We start from the raw sequence: 16500 nt of genomic DNA, 5'->3' as shown, positions 1-16500 counted from the left end.
AGCTCCAGAACAGGACAGTCCATGTGTTCCTCCAAATGTTTGTCTAACCCTTAGATAGCAGCTTTTTTACAAGCTCTGGACACGGCTGCCTTTTACTCAAATGACTATTCTTAGTTTTAAAATGTTGGAAAGTGCGCTTCCATCTCAGTGCACTCTGAAACTTGGACTTTGTTTCATACCTGAAGGGCAGGAAGACTAAATGCAATGCTTTGGGGGAAGATCACTTGTCATACTTGGGGTATAACAATAACCCTTAAATATTTACATCTAGCGAGTAACCTTAGAAGGTGATTAAAGCCTTCTGCTTTGGCAATGTTGTAAAATCATCCCTGTCTCTGATGGGGTCAGGGGGCACAGTATTAACCCTTCCCTACAATATAAGTTCTCATTTTGAGCCAAAAAGAGACCATTCGCTGCACATACTGTAGCTTGCATCCTGTAAGTGGATCTTAACCAAATAGAGGCAAAGAAGGATATTGTGATGAGCATTATATTCCCTTAGGAGCAGATTTTAAATACTTGCGCGATCGCGTACCTTTGTTCGCGCACCAGGCGCGAACAAAAGTACGCTGGATTTTATAAGATATGCGCGTAGCCGCGCGTATCTTATAAAATCCGGGGTCGGCGCGCACAAAGGGGTGCACATTTGTGCAACCTGCGCGCGCCGAGCCCAGCGCGGCCTGCCTGTTCCCTCCGAGGCCGCTCCGATTTCGGAGCGGCCTCGGAGGGAACTTTTCTTCGCCCTTCCCCCACCATCCTCTCCCTTCCCCTACCTAACCCACTCCCCCGGCCCTATCTAAACCCCCCCCAACTTTGCGCACGTCGCCGGCAGCCCCGCTCTGGTCCGGGGGCTGGTCCGGAGGCCTTGACCACACCCCCGGGCCGGCACCATGCCCCCGGGCCCCCCCGAAACGCCGCGGCACGCCCCCGAAACGCTGCATCGTTTCGGGGAAGCCCCTGGACACGCCCCCTCCCACCCCTTTTCGAAAGCCCCGGGACTTAGGCGCGCCGGCGCGCGCGGCCCTTTTAAAATCCACCCCCTAGTGAATACAAAAGGGCTGTAAGGAAAACCTGGGAAGGAGATCCAGTATGGAAAAGAAATCAGAATAAGAGGCAGAATCCAACTCCCAGAAGGCACAGGGGTTCTGGAGGGGGAGGAACTTCCCAGGCTTTGCCCCACCAAGAGGATTCGAGAGCTTGGGCATGGTGGGAGAAGAGTGAAAGCTTGTCTGAAGGAGGGGTGGAGTAGGAACAGGAAGGAATCCTACTTGAAACAGAGACAGAGGAGCTGGAGGTGGAGGTGTTGAGCAGCCCGAGGACGAGCCGGATCCAATGGATTTGGGAGAATCCTCCAGAAGAGGACACACCCATGGAGATTGCAGGTCAGGAAATTTTAAGTGAACACTGTCATGGGGTGGATGTAGTTGCAGCCATAGTGAAAGGGAAAGCACAAACCCAGCTGTAGGCTAAAGTGGGAGGTGGCTGTAGGGCCTGGTTCCCTAAGAACAAGGCCTATAGAGCACAGTGAAACTTAGGCTGTGCAATTGTGTGCTTAAGCCCAGCTCACCAACTGGAGTGAGAGGATTTGAACCTGTGACACCCTGGAAGGAACAGGGTAAAGTACAGACAACAGAGTTTGAAGTACCTAGCCTGGGGAGCCTCCAAGGGTAGACCCGGGAAAGCTGCAAGGAGGAGTCAGGCAGTGGGACCATGAAAAAGCAGCCCCCAGAGACTTAACCAGTGGTTCTGTTTCTTAATAACCAGAGAATTCCAGCTGGATTGCAACTGGGAGCATGGCCGGTGACACGAACCGGCAACAATATAATGGATAAGCATTTATGGTATTCTAAATCTGCCCCTTAATTTTTTGGTTGCCTATTGTTAGGGATTCAGTTCTTCATCTATTCAAAGCATCAATGACTTTAGTTAGATCTGCAATTTGGCCAAGACCTTTTAGAATGGTCTATGACGATGCCCATGTAAAATCCCATAGTTTATGGTGATGGGATCTGAAAGGTAAGGTGGTCAGATGGGGCATGATACAGCTGGGCGTGTGGTTGTGGATAGGGTGAACTGTTCTGCAACTGGAAGGGCATTTTCTTAAAAGCTGAAATGGTCAATTTTCTGCTCTTTCAAAAATGCAATCAATACCATGCATTTCATTAAGATTGTATGTCGGCTCATCAGTCTCATCATACATTCCAAAATCACTCTCAAAATATCTTCTGTGTGCTGAGGGTTTGTCACTTAGGTGTTAAGACCAATAAGGTGCTCCTGGTTGCCTGGGGAAAGGTAGGGGACACGGAGAATGTTGAGGGTACCCAGAGTAGAAAGTAAAAAAAAAAAAAAATTACAAAAAAGTTTGATAAATGGGCTCCTTAGTTGTGAAAGGACATGTAAATGTGTACGTGCCAACTTGCTTTGGGTTTAAACCTAATTCCCTTTAAAAAAAATTACAGCTGGAAGCCTTAACGTGGAGAGACGCCCGAGAGGAGTGTGGACAAAGGGAACGAGAGCTGGTGAGCTTTGAAATCTGTTTCCCGCCCCTGACGTCATCCAGACTCGACAGGCTGTGCAGCGACGTAACATCAGAAGCCTTAACGTGGAGAGATGCTTGAGAAGAGTGTGGGCAAAGGGAACGAGAGCTGGTGAGCTTTGAAATCTGTCTCCCGCCCCCTGACGTCATCTGGACTCGACCGGCTGTGCATTTTTGGCTGCGCACCAGTGGCTGCGGTACGCAGCCGCTGGTGCGCAGCCAAAGCCACGTGCCAAAGGGACGTGCCTCTGGGGAAGATTTTGAAGAGAGAAGGTTTGTCATCTTTTCGATGGGGAAAAAGTGGAAAATTAAATTAGTAACATCTACTCCAGCAGGAAAGGAGCTGAAGGGCCTGATGGATACCCACCTGGTACGAAGGGTGAGTCAGACCTCGAAAGAGATCATACAAGATATATCTTTTTCGTCTGGGGCTAGTGCCAGTCCTGCCCAAGACCAGATATCCAGCAATACTCCTGAAACTAGATATCCAGCAATACTCCTGAAAGCATAGGAGTAAGTATTTCAAATACCCCTAACGTACAAGAGTTAATAACAGCCAAGGATGGAGATAATAGGCCATTAGAGTCAGTTACAGTTTTAATGAAGTGGAGGAAGCTGAAATGACTGAACCTGAACCTGAGAACATCACTTTAGTGGATGTTTGGAAAGCAGTTATGAAAATGGAGAGGAGGTTGTCCCAATCCATGACCCAGTCCATGACCCAGACAAAGGGAAAACTGGAAGATCACGGGAAGAGAATAGACCAACTAGAATTTTTGAGTGCAGCTTTGAATTCACAGATTACGTCTTTACAGTCAGCTGGGACTACCTTTATAAAGGACTCTTTGATAATACATAAGAACGTGGAGGCAATGGAGAATACCATGTGTAGTAAAAACTTACGTTTTTTGAATTTCCCATATACCAGATTGTTGTCAGCACAGGAATTATTTAAAAAGTACTTAAAAAATATTGTGTATATCAAATGAAGTGCTCATTTCAAAAATATATTTCATTCCAAATTATAAAAGAGATGGTATAGCATTGGAGGGTAGGATTGATGTATTGACAGATAATAGTCCAAATTTAACATCTTTTTTAGAGGCCTCAGTTGACAATATACCAACAAGAGCTACTTTAGTAGTAGCTTTTGGGTTGGAACAGGAAAAAAAATCTGGTTCTGCAAAAATATTTAAAAAATAAAAGCTTTTCTTTCTGTGGTAAATTAGTCCAGGTTTTCCCAGATGTCTCAAGGAATACACAGTTGAAGAGGAAACAATTCCTACTGTTGAGGCAGAGAGTGTTGGCTCTAGGGGCTACATTCTTCCTCAAATTTCCCTGTAAGTGTCTTATCAAATTTCAAAAGATTAAGGGCCTCATTTTCCAAGCCGCTCGCACACGAAAAGTCCCTTATCGTGTGCAATACCAGGATGGGGGTGGAGTCGGGGCGGAGTCGGCCCCAGAAGAGGAGGAGTTGGGGCGTCACCGGGGCTGACTCTGTGCCGACGCCACAGACAGCGAAAAGGTAGGTGCCTTTTCGCTGCCTATTTCGCTCCCAATAGCTACACCTCCTATGGTGGCGCTATTGGGTGCGAAACCGGCAGCGATCGCATCACGACGGTGCGATCACTGCCGGCTAGCGCAGGCCCGCCCCCCGCTTCGGCCCCCCGCCCCTCATCTTCTAAAGTATCGCAGGCCTGCGATACTTTAGAAAATGAGGCCCAAAGTTTGGTTTTCTCCAACCTGAACATTTGGAGTTATTTCTTTCTGATAAAGGTGGATGAGGGATTTGTAACTACTTAATAATGGATATATGAAGCTGGTCACTTAAGTAAATTAGTCTCTGTATTCATAATAGTATGAAATTTTCTTTAAAATTCTTTGGTGATGTGGCTTCCCTGATAATGTGGACTTAAAGGTTGGAAATGCGTACAATTTTATTTTTTCTTTTCTTTTGTTAAATTTACTTGATTAATCTGGTATGTAATCCCAAGTTACTTATTTTCTTTTTCATTGTAAAATGTATTAGAAATTTAATAAACTATAAATAAAAAAAAAATTACAGCTGATAAAAACTTGAAAATAAAAGTTTTTCAGTTAAAGTGCAAGATTTTAAAGCAAAGTCTACTTGTGATCTCTCTGCACCTTGAGCTATACGAGTCAAAGTCACACGATGCCTGATTTAACACAAAACACTTTTGTATACATATGACCTGAAAATACAAATTTGCAAACAATTTCAGCCCATTAAAAAAAAAAAAATCTACACTTACAGAATCCTAAAAGCTGAAAATCAGATGTCAAAAGAAATGTTGTATAACCACCCAAACCTGCTGTAGCTATAAAGGAGAATATGTATAACATGTTATTAATCAAAAGTATATTAACACTGAAGCATTACACAATTACCATCACACACATACACACAAACATAACTACCCAAACCATTTTTTCTGATTCACTCCTGTAAAACCGCTCATGCTTGATATCCTCATAAATATAAAATGACATTTTTGTCTGTCACCTACTGTGCACCTCTCACCCAACTTAAAACAGCAAAAAAAATTATGCTATGTAAAAAGGTGGCCAAAGGCCATCTCAAGAGCTCAGTAGCAATGGGAGAGAGGCACGGATTTGATTGCTGGCTTTGGCTTCTGCTCACTGGGCTGCAGATGCTGTCCAGCTGCATTGTTCATTCATAGCCCATGGTGGAGAGAGAATCCTAGCCATCACAATATAGTGATACCTATGAGTAGCATTCAGGATGCACGTGTATTGAGTCCTAAAGGGATATGGTAGTCGATGCCATCTTCTCAACAGGCTATTGCTGCAATGGGTCAAGTACAGATGGCCAGAGAGGGGGTGGGATCTAATCAGGTTAAAATATTTGGTGGCTGTGAATGAAGGTGTATGGTCTCAGCTTCAGATGCCTCCTGTCGTTAATGACTGGTTGGACACAATGACAGGCAAAAGGGATCCCCCCCCCAGGCTAGCCCTCTATACTTATTTGGGACTGGAGCAGGCAGGAGATCCCAAGGCTTCCACTGCAATTTTTATGTATTCTGAGCAAAGGTCACAGGGCTTGCTTTTATATTAAGGAGGAACATATGGAGGGTTGGGGGGAAGGGTATGGGGTCCCCCTGGCTTTTTAAAAATGTTTCTTTTTTTTTTTTTTTTTTAAGAGGATTTAGCTGATTAGTGCCAGATTCAGCACTAACTGGCTAAGTTTAGTTGGGAAATCCCAGCAGCACTAAATCTAACCAATTAAATTTTAATAGGCTAAATTTAGTTGAATATTCAGCTGAAATCAAGCCATTCCTCTTCATGCAGCCAGAGCAGTCCAGACACATGGGTTTAAGCCTTCTAACCAGCAGAAACAGAAATTCATAGGCTTGCTGACATTACTCTATACAGGCTCCTGTACTGACCTCAGCCTGACAGTATTCTTTATCTCCAGCAGATGGCAGGCAAGCATCCAGTGCTGTGTGCTGAGGCCTCCTTAGGCTGGGTGAAGAAGACAGAAATTTGGATGGGCAGCTCCTGTGGTGAAAGTTTTGTTCTCCCTCCCTCGGCTGAGCACAGACAGTGGACCAGGGGGCTTCCAGTTATTGTAACAAGGTTTTTCCTGGCTGTGACTGCTGGAATTACCCCTCTTCCCCCTGCCTCATTTTTTATTTTTTTAATCTCTTGTGCTGTCTCTTCTCCTCCTTAAAAGACAAAAAGTACTTAACAAGGCTTCCCTCACTATATTTTCTTCTCTTGAGCCCTATGGCTGTGCCTGGTTCCTGTTTGTTAAAGCTGTTTAAATAAAAAGAAAGTGGAAAGCAGGAGAACAGTTTGCCATCTAAGGGTGAGTTGTAGTTATTGGGTTTTTTTTCCCTTGGCGCTTTGGTCAGGGACTGTGGGCTGAGTTAGGAGAGGTAGGGGAGGAAGCAGTGGCATGTCTTCAAGAGCACGGGAAGCACTCAGTAGTTCACAGCGCATGTGGAGCATGTCGGGCATGGGAAGGAGCAAGCCTCTGTAAACCGTGTGGGGAGAGGGAGAGAGGGCGGCATGCGGAGCTGCCTGTCCTGGGGATGGAGAATGCATCGGCAGGGCTCTCTGCAGGCTGTTCCCATCAGTGTGCATGCTGCCATGGTGGGAGCAGTAGCCATACTGGAACAGCAGCTCAGAAAGCGGCCCTCCTGCACTAGCTCTGAGGGTCTTGGATGCTGCAGTGATCTGGTCTAAAGCTCCTCTGGGTGGAGTTCCAAGAAGCACAGCTCCTTCTTTATGTGGAGATGTGATTCCTTCCTCATCCTAGGCCTCTGTTTCAATGAAATTATGACATTTTTGCATCAGGCCTTTCTTCTATAGGCTGAGTGCAGCTGTAGGTTTCTTTCCTGCGGGAACTCCTCCTGGGAATCCAGAGCAGAAAGACAGGAGAAACGGGAGGGAAGGAAGTCCTGTGGTTTCAGTTTTGTCACTTTTAGACCTTAAGGATAATTAGCAGGGAGGAGGATTTTTCAGTTATGGTTTGGTTATTCCTTGAAGAGGAACTTTCTTCCACGAAATGGAAGAAAAACTCCAAGAAGACCATGTAATGACAAGTTTAAGGAAACCATCCAAAGCATTTCTGTGGTATAGATCAATTAAAGATTTGAACTCTTATGTATTTATATTTATTTATATAAATTTAATATATCATCTGTAAGAAAATGATTTTGTGTAATGGATACTCCAGAGGTAAATTTTAAAAGGCGAGGCTGTATCCCCCTTTTGGTTCAGGAAAGAGCTGAAAATTCCTAAGGTGGACCTGCTCATTTGTGCTGCCACTAGGAGGACTACTATTCCTGTGGAAGGAGGCTCTGTCCTCAGAGATGCTCAGGACAGGAAGACAGAGGCCGTGCTTAAGTAGGCACATGAGGCTGCTAGTTTGCGGCTGTGTGCAACGGGATTGTTGCTAGGGCAGGATTGTGTTTTGTCTAAACACATACAGGAAAGTTTTTTAGAATGTGGGGGCCCGGTCTTGGTGAATGTGGCTCAGATGGAACTGGGAGTATCCTTTATGGCAGATGCCTCATATGATTTGGTCTAGGCTTTGGCTAGGAGTATTGTAGCTGTTTATTTGCTGTGGCTACGTAACTGGTCTGCAGATTCACTTAGATATGGACTGGTGAACAATTGACAAGTTACTAAGAAACCTAATGACTGTCCAGACATCTCACTGACTACCTCTAGAAGATTACCTAAAAGGAACTAAATCATCATGAATTACTATTTAACAATACAACTAGCATGTTCCGATGTTATGTTGACTTATAATGTGAATATTGCATGTTTGATGTTGTGTAGACCTATAATGTGAACATCACATGTTCTGATGTTGTGTGGACCTTTAATGTGAATGTTGCTTTTGTAAACCATTGTGATCTTCTTTTTTTGAAATGACAGTATATAAAATGCATAAATAAATAAATTCAATTTCCATGATAAAGTGGGTCAAATGTTCCTTCAAGAGAACATTTTTGGAGAAGATCTAGAAAAGCTGGTGAAACTATGAGGAATCAAAATTTCCCAGATTGTTCGAAGACGAGCTTTAGAAGATGTCATGGATAACTCTAGCTAGGAGCCACTTTAGGAAATGCAAGTGTGTAATGCCAAGAAGGTTGGTGGGTGGTAAGCATCTAGACTCTTTAGTAGGTTTTAGTCCTTTTGGAATGCCAAGAAAGGTGGTAAGGTTGGAATATCAGGAGGAGAGCGTGTGTGGAGTCCAGAAGTTTCTGGATCTTCCAATGAAGATGTGGGAGGCCATCACCGGTTTAAAAGCTAGGCAGGCAATTGTCAGCTTTTTACCAGAAAATGGGTCCATATTTCTTTGAATCAGTGGGTCTCAAGAGTCATCAGGGATGGCTACACTTTGGAGTTTTCCAGTCAGACACTTTATGGTTTTCCTTTGTTACTCCATTCAGAAAAGGAAGCCATATGGATGATGCTTTTGCTATTGCTGCATATAGTGGCAGCAGTTCTAGTCCCGTCATCACAGAGGACTCAGGATCAGTACTCGATATACTTCGGAGTACCTAAGGAGGAGGGTACCTTTTGCCCTATTCTAGACTTGAAGCAGGTTGGCAAGACTATGAAGGTATTCCACTTCAGGATGGAGACTGAAATCAATTATAATAACACTGTGACAAAGAGAATTGATGGAGGTGTATCTACATTTCCAGAAAAAAGGATTTCAGATTTATCTTTGCTTTGCTGTGACTGGAAAGCATTTTCAGTGATAGGTTATCTCTTTTGAGTTGGCCACAGCTCCAAGATCTTTTTCCAAGGTGAGGGTTGTGGTGGTAGCGGGCCTGTAGAGAAGGTATTTTTGAACATTTGTGTCTAGACAATTGGTTGATCTGAAAGAAGTCAGCCTAGGAAAGTGAATTAGTGACAGTCAGAATGACGCAGTTATTGCAGGATTTGGGCTGGATTCTCAATTTTGTCAAGAGCAACTTATTACCCTCACAATCCTGGAATACCTAGGGCTTCGGTTAGACACCAAGAAAGGCTGGATATGGTTGACATGTAAGGATTTGGAAGTTGCAAACCCAGGAGCATGGCTTATTGAGGATTTAGAGATCCACGGTGTGGATTTATGTTCAATTATTGGGTTCCATGGTAGCTGCCTTGGATTTAGTTCCTTGGGCAAGGTACACATGAAATCCTTGCAGAGGACCTTACTCTGTCTCCTCAGTCCCAGGCATATTCCATGAGGATCCATCTGATGATGCAAGCCAGGGAAGGTTTTGCTTTGATAGCTGGTACACAAGAACCTGGAAATGGGAGTGGATCTTGAATCTTGGGTCTCCCATTTGGATATATGTGATCTTGGATACCAGTCTCTGGGACTGGAGCATTCATTGTCAAGAGCTGGTGGCTCAAGGCACTTGGAATCTGAAAGAAACCAAGTGGTCCACCAATTGGTTGGGAACCAGAGTGATAAGGTTAGCACTCCTTCAGTTTGCTCCTAATCTTCAGGATCAGGTGGTCAGGATCTTGTCAGCCAATGTTATAGTGAGGGGGCACCAGATATTGGTATATGGCGGAAGAGGTATATCTGCTGTTACCAACTGGGCAGAGAAGCATGTAAAAGGACTTTTCACTTCTCATATAGTGGGTGTAAAGAATGTACAAGCGGACTTCTGCAGTCGCAACAGACTAGATCCTGGAGAACAGAGTCTGTCCCAGGAGGCGTTGTCCCAGATTGTGTCCAGTGGGGAAAACCAGTGGTGGATTTGATGGTGGTCAGCAGCAATGCACAGGTGCAAAGATTTTTCAGCCGAAGAAAGGAAAGAGGACCATCCAGTATGGATGCTCCGATTCAAAACTGGCTAGTTCAGGGCCTTCTTTACGTGTTTCTTTCTACAAGACTCTGCTCACTGGAGACCTCTAAGATTCCCGGGCACTGGGGGCTAGTGTTATTTGTAGCTCCCGATTGGCCAAGGTGTCCCTGGTATGTAGAACTAGTGAGGATGCTGGATGGGATCCGCTATTGTTGTTGATTCAGGACAGGGGCCTGGTGGTTCATAAGAATCTGTCTGTTTTGTCTGAAGGCTTTGCACTTGAGAGTGTTTATCTGGCAGAAAAAGGATATTCTCAGAAGATTGTAAATACCCTTTTGTGATGCAAGAAAGTTTCCACATACTTGGCGTATGTGAGAGTGTGGAAGTTGTTTGAGGTTTGGTGCTTGCTTAAGAATATCTTGGTGAGAAGAGTTTTGGTGCTGGCTAGTTTAGAATTCCTGCAGGGGGGACTGGATAAGGGTTGGCCCTTAATTCCTTAAAGGTATAGGTAACAGCCGTTGCCTGTTACAAGGGAAGGATGATGGACAAACCCTTACTGTCTCATCTGGAGGTGACTCATTTCCTTCAGGGAGTGAAACATATTCAGTCTATAGTGAGAGAGTGAGTGCCTGGAATCTGAATTAGGCAGGGACATACTTGGTTGGGCATCCATTTGATCTTCTGAAAGAGTTGTCGCTTAAGCTGTTTAAGGCAGTTTTTTTTTTTTTTTTTTGGTAGCAGTCTGTTCCACCAGACACATTTCAGAACTACAGGCTCTATGGTGTAGAGAGCACTTTCTTGGGTTTTTCAGGTGAGGCAGTAAAGATTCACTTGATTCCTCCCTTCCTCCCTAAGTTGGTTTCGCTCTTTTCATCTTAACTGGATGGTATGTCTCCCTTCCTTTCATAGGGACTCAGGTGGAGATGAGTATGTTCAGCTTTGTTGTTTAGATGTTAGGAGAGTTCTTCTGCAATATTATAGGTCACTAATAGTTTCAGAACCTCAGAAAATCACTTTGCTCTGCTTAATGATTCTAAAAAAAGGTGGTGCAGCGTTGAAGGCTCAGATAGCTTGTTGGATTAAGGAAATGATAGGATAGGCTTACGTACGCAAAGGATTGCTGCTTTCCAAGAAACTATGGGCATACTCTACCAGGCTGTAGGTGGCTTTCTGGGCACAACTTAGCCTGGTGTCCCCTTTGGATATTTGCAGGGCTGCATTGAAAAGGGCATAAATAGCAGGAAAAAGGAGGCGATAATGTCACTGTACAGCTCCTTGGTGGGGCCTCACCTGGAATACTATGTTCAGTTCTGGAGACCTCCTCTCAAAAAGGTTAAGGACAAAATGGAAGCAGTCCAGAAAGAAGCAACCAAAATGGTGTAGGGTCTGTATGTAAAGCCATATGAGACTGAAGGTCCTTAATATGTATACCCCGGAGAAGAGAGACAGGGGAGATATGATACAGACTTTCAGGAGCCTGAAAGGATCAAATCTTTTCTGATGGAAAGGAAGCTGCAAAACTATGGTTCAAAATATGAAGCTCCAAGGGGGAAGACCTGGGCTATCTTGCATACATCTTCGAAGCTATCATCTCGATCTGAGGCATGGAATGGGCTTTCTTTGGTTTGGAAGTCTTGAGAGTGAACTTGACAGTGTCCCACCCAGTACGGATAGTTTAGGTACATCCCAGGCATCTGGACTGGTATGACTGTATAAAGAGGAAAATGAAATTAATTCTTACCTGATAATTTCCTTTCTTTGAGTCCAGCCAGACCAGTCCAGAATCTTCCCTAGGCTGCCAAGTGTTATTCTTCTAATTCACTTTTAGAATTCCTGCTTGTGTGTGCAATGAATACAAGATATGTGTGTTCTGTTTCTTGTTTTCTGTTGTTTGTTCTAACATAGTAATATACACACCAAAATGGTCCATCTAGTCTGCCCAACAAGTTGTTTTTTTTTAAAGGATGGTAGCAACTGCTGCTCTGTGCAGGCTACCCCCAAGCTTTCTGTTAAGGGTAGTATCAATTGCTGTTCCGTGCAGACTACTCCCAAGCCTTCTGTTAAGCAAATGCTGTTCAGTGCAGGTACCCCTAAGCAGAAATGTAAACTTTAGGTGTAATAGTAAAGTTACATCATTTGTTCATTTCCATTCTCTAGTCAGCAGGGATCCTCTGTGTTTATCCCACACCCTTTTGAAATCCATTACCATTCTTGTCTTCAACACCTATTCCAAGAGGGCATTCCATGCATCTATCACCCTTTCCATGAAGAAATATTTCCCGACATTGTTCAAGTCTTACCCCTTGGAGCTTCATATTGTGACCCCTAGTTCTGAAGCTTCCTTTCCATCAGAAAAGATTTGATTTTTGTGTATCATTAGTTCCTTTCAGGTATCTGAAAGTCTGTATCATACCTCCCATGTCTCTCCTCTCCTCCAGGGTATATATATTAAGGACATTCATTCTCATCTCATCTGGCTTTCCATATAGACCCCACACGATTTTGGTTGCCTCTCTCTGGACTGCTTCCATTCTGTCTTTATCCTTTTTGAGATGAGGCCTCCAGAATTGAACATAGTACTCCAGGTGAAGCCTCACCAAGGATAGGTACTGTGACATTATCACCTCCTTTTTCCTGCTGGCTGTCTCTTTCAAAGCAGCCCAGAATTTCTCTGGCCTAAGCCACTGCCTTGTCGCAGTGCTTCAGTACCTTCAGATCATCTAAACTTATCAGCCTGAGGTCTCTTTCCCAGTTTGTGCACAACAGTCTTTTGCCCTCCAACACATACAATTCCTTCTGATTGCTGTACCCCAAATACATGACTCTGCACTTCTTGGCACTGAATCCCAACTGCCAAACCTTCAACTACTTCTCCAGTTTTTCTAGGTTACTTCCCATTTTCTCTGTTTCTTCAAGGTGTGTCCACTTTGTGTCATCTGCAAAAAGACAAAGTTTACCTTCTAATTCCTCTGCAATATCGATTTTGATCGTAACTGGTTCCAGAACCGATCCCTGAGGAACTCCACTTATCACTCTTCTTTCTTCAGAATAGGTTCCATTTATTACTACTCACAGACTTCTGTCAGTCAGCCAATTTGTAATCCATCTCACCATCTTGGGACCACTCCCAGGCTTCTTATTTTATTTATGAGCCTCCTATGCTGGACCGTATCAAAAGGTTTGCTGAAATCCAAGTAAACGACATTGAGTGCTCATCCTTAGTCCAATTCTCTAGTCACCCAATCAAAATAAATCAATTATGTTCGTTTGATAGGACCCTTCCTCTGATAAAACCATGTTTCTGTAACCCATTGAATTGCAAATAGTTCATTATTCTTTCCTCTAGCAGTCTCATCATTAATTTTCCCACCACTGAGGTAAGGCTAATAGGCTTGTGGTTTTCATGTTCCTCCCTGGTACCACTTTTGTGAAGAGGAACCAGATCCACCCTTCTCCAGTCCTGTTTTCCGTTTGAAGCCGTCTCTTTTTTACATAGAGGCGAGGTAAAAATGTTTATCTTAGCTTTTACATAAAATACTGGCAGGTTGATATCAGCACGGGAGCCTATATAAGGTGACATCAGCAAGCTTGTTAGTCTGTATCTCCATCTGATAGCTGGGAGGCATAAACTCAAACTCAAGAAATTATCAGGTAAGAATTAATTTCTCTATTATCTCACTTGCTTAGTGGCTTTTTGAATATCTGTCTCTTGGTTTTTAGAAAGCTTACCTATTTAGCAAGCTTTTATGCAAGCCTGTTTTTCTTTACCTTCTTGTGATTTTATGGATTATCATCAATAGAGCTAGTGTATGCTATTATTGATGGATATCTTGATTTTTATATAAGGGTTAATTTAATATTATAATTTTTAGTGTGGGCTTTTATTTTTACTCTCATTTCTTATAATGTAATTAACTTATGTAATTGTTTTATGTTGTATCTTGTCTAAAGGACATTGTGGTAGGTGGGTTAAAATTAGATAAAAATAAGTAAATTTGAGTAGATCCCCTTTTTCTAAGAGCAGGAAAAAAAAAGCCTGCATTGTCCTAAAGCTCCAGTAACCAGAAAATGTTTAAAGCATAATGCCCTTCCCTCCCCCTCAATAAAACAAAGAACCACTTGGAAGAGAGTTAAATATGGATATCTGAACACTTTTTTACTCATCCCTTGCTGATTTGCTTCTGTGATATACACTGCTGCTCTCCTGCCTTGCTGGCTCCTTTCATAAGCTCAATGCACAGCAATGCTGGCAGAAGGGGCTGGCTTTATAGACTTGGCCATGATTGGACAGCCCCAATCATGATGGGGTTGGGAGGGGGCAGGGTGGGGCAGAGAAGGTCGTTTAAGGCTGGACACACCACCAGTCAATTCATATTGCCCAAACTGTGACAGATGGCAAATATGTGACAGATGGGAGAATACCCATATATTTTCAAATCAATGTGTCAGGTGTTTATCACACTATACATAAACTGTGATAAAGATACAATATAAATGTTATAAACATTTATGTATTATCTGTTCTTGGATTGTGTATGATTGAGATGGATGAATTTGTATGATTGATATGTGGTTTTAACATTTTTGGTGGGTGGTATTTACAGCAATAATTTTTTTTATATTTTTGTAAGCTGTAATAAAAATGTGTGAAACACTTGAAACATTAATTTGAAAATATATGTGTATTCTCCCATTTTTGTTTTCCATAATTATACAAATTGGGAGTTCTCTCTTTTGAGAGAATTTCAGTACCAGTTATTACTTACTATCTACATATCTATATCTGTATAGTAAGTGATAACTATATATAGCTAAAACTGTTTACCAAATCAAAAACTAGACTAAAATAGAAATTGAGCACTGCTCAGTTTTAGTTTTTATGTCTGTATCGATACATTCATAGTACTGTCGGCTAAAAGACTCACTTGTAACAAGCAGCCTTTCAGGCTCTGTTCAGCAAGGGAGCTCTGCTGAAGCTCTGCTACTGCCTTCCTGCCTCTGAACTCCACAGTGAAAGTGTCTTTCCTCTTGAGGGCTAGCACCTGAAATTTACTAACTGGTGATTGTGCTGTAGCAGATAAACGCATTGCAATAAAGCAATGGCAATGATATATAACAGCTTTTCACGCTGACTTTCAGATTACTCCAGACTGATGGATAAAGATTTGTTCACTTCTCCCATCTAGCTCAGAGAAAACTCCTAATACCAATAGCTGCAATAGGCTGCTTTTTCTGCTGAAAACTTTGGGGGTGGGCGTAGAGCAGGCTTATTGGTGACAAGCACAAATCTGCTCAATATCGTAGATCTCCTTTGGGCAGTTGGTAGAGAGGACAAGTGGTGCTTCCTGTGTAATTGCCACATCATCCTCAATGCGCACGCCAATCCCACGAAAAGGCTCAGGTGCAGAGGAGTCCTCTTCCGGGATGTAAATACCTGCAGAAGGGAGAAAAAAGGATGAAACTGTGGTGCAGCAAACATTGTTCATGGTTGCCCTGCAAAAACTGTATTCTTCTACAGAAAACCCAATTATCTCACTATTCAAAATTGGAGAAATTACTTACCTGATAATTTCGTTTTCCTTAGTGCAGACAGATGGACTCAGGACCAGTGGGTTATGTGCTCTTCTGCTAGCAAATAGGAGACGGAGTCAGATTTCAAAGCTGACGTCACTCTAGATATACCCCTGCAGTAACCTCAGCTCTTCAGTATTCTCTTCGAAAAGCCATTGTGGATATATCTTTCCTTAATTAACTTGATTAAACTTGATTAAACTGATTCAATCAAGTTTGGCGCTGGCCTTCACCTGTAAACCATTGTGAAGGCCAGCGCCAAACATCGGTATATAAAAATCTATAAATAAAATAAATAAAAACTGATTTCAAGACTGGAGACCGCCAGTGCACTCAGCCAATTAACGCCGACACCGGACAAACTGTGGGTGTCTTGAACTAAGGGTAGGCAGTGGCTTACCTGTATTTGCTTAGTCTCGAGGTTCGCTTTCCGAGGTTCTCCTTCTCTGGGGCAGCCTTGGGTGGGATGCTGAGTCCATCTGTCTACACTAAGGAAAACGAAATTATCAGGTAAGTAATTTCTCTATTTCCTAGCGTGTAGCCAGATGGACTCAGGACCAGTGGGATGTACAAAAGCTACTTCTGGACAGGGCGGGAGGCTGCCCGTGGCCCACTTAATACTGCCCTTGCGAAGGCTGCGTCTTCTTGGGCTTGAACATCCAGGCGGTAGAACCTGGAGAAGGTGTGCATGGAGGACCACGTCGCTGCCCGACAGATCTCGGCGGGCAACAGCAGCTTGGTTTCTGCCCATGAGACTGCCTGGGCCTTCGTAGAATGAGCCTTAACCTGTAGTGGTAAGGGATTTTCTGCCTCTATGTAGGCTGCCTTGATTATTTCTTTGATCCAGCGAGCTATGGTCGCCCTTGAGGCCGCTTCTCCTTGCTTCTTCACGCTGTGAAGAACGAACAAGTGGTCCGTTTTGTGCACCGGTTCCGATCTTTCCACGTATCGCAGCAGGAGTCTGCCGGCATTTAGGTGGCGAAGAAGGCTTGAGTTTTCCGAGCCCTTATGTTCATCCGGAGATGGCAGGGAAATGAAACTCGGAGACCACTTTCGGTAGGAAGGAGGGGACGGTGCGCA

At 43.6% G+C, this 16500-nt stretch overlaps 1 protein-coding gene across 3 annotated transcripts in view; it reads right to left on the bottom strand.

Annotated features, from left to right (window-relative positions):
* Positions 1 to 14696: 14696 nt before the first annotated feature.
* The window catches only part of XPNPEP3 (X-prolyl aminopeptidase 3), a 120608-nt gene continuing 118804 nt past the window's right edge, over positions 14697 to 16500 (bottom strand). For all 3 annotated transcript variants that reach the window (XM_029590449.1, XM_029590450.1, XM_029590452.1), the window contains one exon: positions 14697 to 15283. In XM_029590449.1, coding sequence (XP_029446309.1) covers positions 15117 to 15283 — 167 coding nt within the window. In that variant the 3' untranslated portion in view covers positions 14697 to 15116. The remainder of the gene's footprint in view (positions 15284 to 16500) is intronic.

The sequence above is a fragment of the Rhinatrema bivittatum genome, chromosome 2 (genome assembly GCF_901001135.1).
Source record: "Rhinatrema bivittatum chromosome 2, aRhiBiv1.1, whole genome shotgun sequence".
Classification (NCBI taxonomy): domain Eukaryota; kingdom Metazoa; phylum Chordata; class Amphibia; order Gymnophiona; family Rhinatrematidae; genus Rhinatrema; species Rhinatrema bivittatum.
Note: the sequence above shows the minus strand (reverse complement) of the source record. Positions and strands in the feature narration are given on the sequence as shown.